This window comes from Protobothrops mucrosquamatus, unplaced genomic scaffold (assembly GCF_001527695.2).
Source record: "Protobothrops mucrosquamatus isolate PMUCROS unplaced genomic scaffold, P.Mucros_1.0 scaffold2804, whole genome shotgun sequence".
NCBI classification, from domain to species: domain Eukaryota; kingdom Metazoa; phylum Chordata; class Lepidosauria; order Squamata; family Viperidae; genus Protobothrops; species Protobothrops mucrosquamatus.
The window spans coordinates 63633-71706 of NW_015388839.1; the positions used below are offsets into that span (position 1 = coordinate 63633).

Sequence of the window (8074 nt, forward strand, 5' to 3'; positions counted from 1 at the left end):
ACAATACAAGCTTAGTATTGTATTATCATAATATATTAAGTTCCAATCAAAACTAAGAAATAAACTGTTTTATCATGCCACAACTTCATCCCTACTATCTTTTCATAATTGTGTCAAAGGGTAAATGTCGTGCTTAAACCTTCCTCAATCTATAGTCCCAGCATACTAGGTTGGAGAAGCCAGTATTAGACAATTTGGCAAGACCAGTTATGTACATATGATTCCAGGACTCTTCAGATTCTTACAAATATATTTTATAACTGAGATCCTAAAAAAGAAAAACTACAATTCTTGCATCTGTAACACAAACTGGGAAACTGAAAATATAACAAAAGTAAACATCTTCATCAAACTGGTGGTTTAACTGTTCAATTTACAATAGCCGACAGACCTTTTTCTAACATCATAATGACAAGGAGAATATTAAAATGTTTAATTAGCTTTATTTTTCTTTTTTATTGATTTAGGATTTTGTAAACTTGCCTTCACAAGTTTACATGCAATCAAGAAATTCCATAAATCTGGATCAAGAATCAGAGTGCACACTATGGTCAACTTGACATATACTATGGTATTATAATCTATAGGAACTATGAAAAGGAAATAAATGCAAGATTTCCTGAGGGAAAAATGAAGATTTCAGGGGCTGCTAAGACAGATGTTCAAACTTCTGCACTTCTACATTTCTCATTCTAAATTTCAAAGGTAGACTCTAAAGTAGGAAAAAGGAGTAAGCCTATTATCTAAATTCAGTTTAAAGAGGACTGAAAGATTTACTTAAAATTAGGAAATCAGGAAAGCTCATTTGAAATTAAATATCCATTAAATTATTAAGCAATTATACCAACATTGGTCTTTGAATAGAATTACTTGATTAGGTTAATGCTGAAGTTTATTCAAAATGATATTCAGGATTGCTGTACTATCTAATAGTACTATTAAACTTTAATCTGTTGCTTGATTTAGACATATAAATGGTGAAAGCATAATATTTTAAAATCGTTTTTAAAAAATCTTTTTAAATCTTAGGTTTACAATCCCTTGCAGAGTAGAAAGTACTTCTTAGTCAAATGACTATGAAATGCCAGATTCTGGCATTTTGAAAACTAAATATGGCAGTAGTAATTCATGAATGAGTCTTTAAGAGAAAACAAAGAGAAACTTTTATTCTACTATGCCTGCTGCTACTTTGATCCAAATTGAGGGGATGGGGGGGGTGTCAAATTCATCATCTCTAACCCATATTTTTTACAAAGCAAATAAACATGCTTGATTCATATCATGTAGTGGATTCAAATCCTCCTACTTTCCTGCCACAATACTTGTAGAACATTTGGGGGCTTATTCCTAGATAACTTAGATAACCTGTGATCTCCAGTGACCTGCTTAACTCTTTACAACTCATCAACTAAACAATATCAAAGAAAAAGTATAATATCTTACTGGTAGCTTTAGGAGCAGTAGTTGGTGTAGTCGGTATCGGTTCTGTGAATACAATAAAACAATTAAACATGATGATAATTACTTTTGTTCAATCTATATACTACTAAAACTCTTGGGTCTGTTGGTTTGTAATCTTAATTGGGTGAATTGGAAAGTATAGGGCAACAGTTATTGAACCGAGGTAACTCATATGGGCTAACTTACAGAATGCTAAGGCCCCTGGAGAAGTTGTGGCCACTTCAGCACTACTGCGCCTTCCAACTATACTTCCCAGAATCCCATAGGTTGCATGGCACAGGGAAAGATAGTGTGGCTGTATCCCCACCCTGTTTCCCACCTCCCTCTGGCCTTTGCATCAGTCATCTGGTGGCAAGGCCCAACAGGCAAGAAGTGATTGGCTGCTTTGGAACCAAATCTGAAATCTTTTAGCAGCGATGGGTCAAATGGGAAGAACAAGGGTTGAGTGACCTAAACATATGAGATTGGATTACATATGGTGAGGCTTCTATTGAAATACAATCAGTACAGTTATCGAACAAACGAGTACAACCAAACTGGATTATATCCAGTGGTGGGATTCAAATATGTGAACAACCAGTTCTCTGTGTGGATGCCACTTCTGGATGTCCATTCTGGGCCTGGGCAACAAAAAATTAGCCACCGGTTCTGCCGAACTGGTGCAAACCGGCTGAATCCCACCACTGATTATATCAGTGCTGAAAGAGTTGTACTGAATACTTACTTTAAGGTTTACTTTTGAAATTCTAAATGGCTTGAAAGTAATGTCTGCATCCCATTTACCTATTTTTGAACTTTCTCTAAGCATTTCTCTAAGCACTTTGAATATATTATGTGACACAACTAGAGAGAATCTGTTCTATTGTACCACCTCTCTTGTTTGTGAAGATGCAACTGTTACACAGCCACTAGTCTAGCTCCATCTTAAAACATTGTTGATTCTCCCAGTCTAAATATTATATGAGTGATAAGGAGTGGTGTTCTGCTCTGTTGGATCTAATGCCATTTCCAGTTTATTGTATTATTGTTATATAGTTGTTTTTTTATTTTGTTTCATTTATTTAAATATCATTCAATTTCAGAAAGTTCAAAGACGGTAAAGTTTACGATCTTTGCAGCTTCCCCATGATCATGTGATCAAAATTCAGATGCTTGACAACTGGTTCATACTTATGACCGTTGCATTGTCCCAAGGTCATGTGATCACCTTTTGAGACCTTCTGACAAGCAAAGTCAATGGGGAAGCCGGATTCACTTAACAACTGTGGCAAGCATAAAATGGGGCAAAACTCACTTAGCAAATGTCTCACTTAACACAGAAATTTTGGGCTCAGTTGTGGTTGTAAGTCAAAGACTGCCTATAAAAATGAAGTGTGGAGAGCCACAGACATGACAGTGACAGTTAAATAAACGAAAGCATCCTTTAAGCTTTTGAAACTTCAAAAAGATGAGAAAAAAGGTAATATTGATTTATCCCTAATTCAGTATAATAAGAGAGAGAAGGAGAGACATCCTCGTCAGGTTTTCAAGAATCTGTTAATACAGCGAATAGCACTACAGTCCCAATTGGTTTCTTAATCTGCTTTATCCTATAGGGCTGACATCAGTCTTCAAGGCCTGACTGAGTTTTGCCCTCTTTCATTCCTTCAGATGCTAGCTGAAGAAAGTCACTCTGAGCTTCTTTCTCATGCTTTTGCTGTTTCCGGGGCTTAATGGGCAGCTTTCTTTAGGTAAACACTCTGCCTTGTTTCTCCAGCGTCAGTATGTGATTAATTACAATTATTAGTAGGAATTGACTGAAATGAATAATTTGTTATTACAAAATGTATAATATGCAATGTGAATAATGCAGAGAACGTCAAAAGCTATTTCTCTGATTGACAGATGAGGATCTCAGATGCAGACTTACCAGGGGTTGTCTCTATCACTGGAAGAGCAGGTGTAGAATAACCTGTTAAGAAAACAAAGTTAATCAAGCAATGGAATGAATAAATACAGGGGGACTAATATTGGGGGCAAAAAGAGATCATTATACCTGCTAAATGAAATTAGTCTTATTCATCTGTAAAAATGTATTAGAGTTTACACAACTCCTGCAACCAGGTCATTGATTAAAATATTGATAAATAAAGGGAAGAGAGCTCTGTGGCACTCAAGACCTCCCCTCCAAGCTTGAGTCATCCATGAGTCTTCTTTTGATACAGTCATTTGGCCAACTGTCAAGCTACTTAATAATAGCACTTGGGCATGTATACTGTATCTATTGCGTTCTCACCACAAAACTAATATTTATTTTTTAAAAAGATACAATAGTTTTTCATGAATCATCTTTGACAAAAGTGTCCTAGTTCTCATTCATTATAACAAGCCTAATCCTCACAACCTGTGGCTTAATATTCTGTTTGAGGAACATTATAGATGTCAAACTGGATGTATTTAGCATAATAATAATAATAATAATAATAATAATAATAATAATAATAATAATAATAATAATAATAATAATAATAATAATAATAACAACAACAACAACAATAATAAAGTTGGAAGAGACCTGGGAGGTTATCTACTCCGTAGTTCTAGGTTGCTTCTCTCCTTAATTAGTTTCCATCCATTGCTTCTTGTCCTGCTTTCAGGTGCTTTGGAGAATAGCTTGACTCCCTCTTTTTTGTGGCAGCCCCTGAGGTATTGGAACACTGCTATCATGTCCCCCCTCATCCTTCTCTTCATTAAACTAGACATATCCAATTCCAGCAGCCGTTCCATATATGCTTTAGCCTCCAGTCACCTAATCATCTTTGTTGCCTAGGAAGTGCTTTTTTTCTCTTGGAAAACTATAGATTGAGAGTACAAACTGTATTAGCTTTTTTGGTGGCGGCTGGACACTGCTTGCTCATATTCAAATATCTTTTGTAGTAATCTGCTTATTCATATCACTTAGTTACTAAGGAAGGATCTTTGCATACTAGAGATTTAAATGTTTATAATACGAAACAACCACTGTCATGACTCAATGAAGTCTTTTTTCCTCAATGATCTATCCTCTATCAGTGATGGCTAGATTAGTCTTTGAGATGACAGCCACATGTATGGAGCCAATACTTTCCCTGAACTTCTAGATGTAGAGAGGCTAATGTTAATTAAGCTAATTATTATTATTATTATTAAAAAAGAAATCCAGTTGGAAGTTATGAAACCTATCATTGATGCATGTAAGTTTATTAGAAAGTTTCAGGTTTGGAATGGAAAAAAGAAGTTGGCTGCTCACCAAATGTTGTTTCCATCAAACCTGTTCATAAAGAAAGGATATTTAAATGACACTGTGTTGATTTTATCGTTCTTCTATTTATCCAGTCATATATTTCAGTGAATAATTTATAAAAACTAGAATAACTGTCTCTTTATTAGATTTATAATCATCGTCATCATCTATTTACAGTCAGAAATCATCTCTCTGTAGATAATACATATAACTACAGAGAACACCAAAAAGGTAATAAACAAATCCTATTTTTTTCTGATCGAATTAACTGTTCCTATACATACACAATATATCCACACACACATGCACATACTTTTAAAGCCTGTTTTTAAGGGGGAACCTAGATTATTAATTCCTAAAAAGCAACGGCTAGGGGGAAAATCTACCTTTCTAGAAATTTCTGGAGACAAGTGTGCTCCCATGGAGAGCTTTCTCCTGTTCTGACCTACTCATGGAATTGACAATCAGTAATTAGCCAATTATCAAATAGCCAATCACCAAGTCATTTAGAATGGGCAGCATATGAGACACGTGTGGCTGTCTCTCCCAAAAGGAAGAGGCATATTCAATATTTCATGTATTTATGTCTTTCTTAACACGCATGGAAAAACACTTGGTTGCTTCCAGGAAAATGCCAAACCAACGAGGGATATCTTCACATAGAAGCAAGGTTTGATGCTTTTCCAGATCCACCCATGCATTCACATAACAAGAGAACCAAATGCAATTCATATCCAGCAAACAATAAAGAAAAGTAAAATGAAGGTTGACTCAGCCTTCCATCCTACAAGATTGTAAAATGAGGACCCAGATTGTTGAGGGCAATATGCAAATAATGCTGACTTTTCTAAACCTCCCAGAGAGTGCTGTAAAACACTATGGGGTGGTACTATTGTTATTGCTAAAGAAAAAAAATACCTTTTCACTACTGAATATTGCATTAACATTCTGTGGTTTAATATCCAACTAACTGTTTCTGATTTTGAGGAAAGGAATACTCTAGGACAGGGGTAAGCAACCTTGGCTCTTTTATGATTCGTGGACGTCAACGAATCATAGCTGGCTCAGGAATTCTGGGAGTTGACGTCCACGAGTCATAAAAGAGCCAAGGTTGCCTACCCCTGCTCTAGGATTTCTTCTATAAGGGTGTTTTTTTAATCAGTTATTTAAATCACTCACAGTTGGCTTTAAGACATGAAAAGGAGGTTATGGAACTTACCACTTGTTTCTTCAGGATGAGCTGTTCAGAAAATAAAATATGTAAATCATATTACTCATATTAATTGTCGATACTATTATAACCAGTCATTAAAATCTGGTGTGATTACAACGAAAATGTGATAGTGAACTGAATTTTCTCAAAGCCATCATGAGGGTCAGTGTAAAGGCAGAATAGAAGGAAGGAGAGAAGAATAAAATAACAAAGGCAGTAATATGGTCACTTACATTCCCCAGTTTAGAACATTCCCACCAAATAATACACAACACTTTCCATATGTGATTTTGTTTTGGGATTGGAATAATGAAAAATGATTGATCCTGAAATAGACATCTCAGCACATATACCTGCACAGTAATGTACAAATGAATGCTTGGCAGTTAAAACTTATTTACACCTCAGAGTAAAATGGCAGGCTTTCCTAACATGGATTTCTCCAAATGAAATGGGACTGAAGTTCCCAGAAACAAGATAAACTATCTATAGTATTTAGAGTTTGGTAATATTGTTGAAATCTCTGGACTAAGCTTGAATGTCTATCCTATTTTAATGTAACCCTCTTGAATTGTATAAATTGTTCTTAATTCCTGAGCAAAGAGTAAACATGACAATTTATGATCCATCGCACAAGTAGCCTGGATTTGGCATTTTTGACCACCTTTCAAGTCCTTCCCAAGGACCTGGGATAGGCAGATGTGGATGTTTGATTGTGTTGCATATATTGTTGCAGGATGTATGTTGTTCCAAGTAAAGCTGCTTTTTGCAATTGACTGATGATGAATTTGTCAGTGCTGATGGTGTTCAAATGGTGTTCCAGTTGTTTTGGGATTGCATCTGTTACTATTGGTACTACCTTTGCTTTCTTTTGCCATAGTAGTTCTATTATTATTTAGTTGATTATTTAGTTTAGTTTACTTATTATTTGCAAACAATATTTTTTAAACCTCTTGGAAAACTATAGATTGAGAGTACAAACTTACTTGTGAGTTCAACTCTTGGCAATGGAGTTGTGAAAGCCGCTGATAAGAAAAAAAAATCTATTAATCTTTGCCCAACATCCTTAGTTAACAGTTATGAGTTATTTGTAAAAAATAATAATGATGAGATACAAATAAGTAAATAAATCTCAGTGGTTTTCTCTGCTTTTCTACTGTTTTTCCTACCAATAGCCCTAGAAGCTCCTTCCCATTCATTGTCTTCTCAGTTCTAAACCTTAAAAACTTTAAGTTATCTGGGCTTTAGCATGCTGGCTGAGGAATTCTGGGAGTTGATGTCCAGACATCTTAAAGTTGTCAAGGTGAAAAACACAGCTCGAAAGGACAGAACGATTGTACTGATTAAAATAATTTCAAAATGACCACAATTGTCATAGATAGATTGTGAAAAGATTCTTGTCCATTTGAAATAAGAACTTTACAAGGCTAAAAAGAAACAAAGTAAGCCACTCTCAGTTTAAATAGTTATAAAATTCCTTTGATGAGACACACATGCGATTCTACATAATGAAGAGGTGAGGGTAATGTTGATGAAGGTAAAAATAATTTTTAAAAAATACATAAATAAAAACAAAACAAAACAAAAACCCTTCAAATGTAGACTCCATGAACCACTAGGTCTTTTTCTGCCATCAGTTTTCTATGTTTCTATGGCTGACTGCAGCATATCTGCAGATTGAGATTGTATCATGGGCAGTCTCATAAAATGATTATTTGGTAGCCATTTATAAAACTTTGTCATGGAGAATTTAGCCAGAAAGCAAACTGGGGGAGGATCTCCTTATCATTGCTATAGCCCACCAGAATACGTCTTACAATCCTACAGCTTCAGGTTGCACTGAATTGTAATTATGTTTTGCTTGTTTTAAGGACTAATGAGCCCAAGAATTCTTCTCAGAAATAACAGTAATATTGGATTTTAGATGGTTTGCTTTGTGTGCCACAGGATCTTTTTCTGCCATCAGGTTTCTATGTCACTATGTTTCTATTTTCACAAATCAGTGCTTTCAAAATTCATCTTAGGAAGATTCATGGCAACTACATCATTTTCATCTAGTTTAGAGTCCCCTAAGAGCATGTATGGCAGGGTTTCCAACCAATGTTCCCTATAAAGAAAGTTGGTTCCAACTTCAGTTG

General features: G+C 35.2%; 1 protein-coding gene across 1 annotated transcript in view; it reads right to left on the bottom strand.

Annotated features, from left to right (window-relative positions):
* The window catches only part of LOC107296449 (deleted in malignant brain tumors 1 protein-like), a gene marked incomplete at its 5' end in the record, with an annotated part of 20094 nt that overhangs the window by 3468 nt on the left and 8552 nt on the right, over positions 1 to 8074 (bottom strand). The window contains 6 exons of the mRNA XM_015825799.2: positions 484 to 590; positions 1444 to 1485; positions 3371 to 3412; positions 4730 to 4750; positions 5943 to 5963; positions 6923 to 6961. Coding sequence (XP_015681285.1) covers positions 484 to 590; positions 1444 to 1485; positions 3371 to 3412; positions 4730 to 4750; positions 5943 to 5963; positions 6923 to 6961 — 272 coding nt within the window. The remainder of the gene's footprint in view (positions 1 to 483; positions 591 to 1443; positions 1486 to 3370; positions 3413 to 4729; positions 4751 to 5942; positions 5964 to 6922; positions 6962 to 8074) is intronic.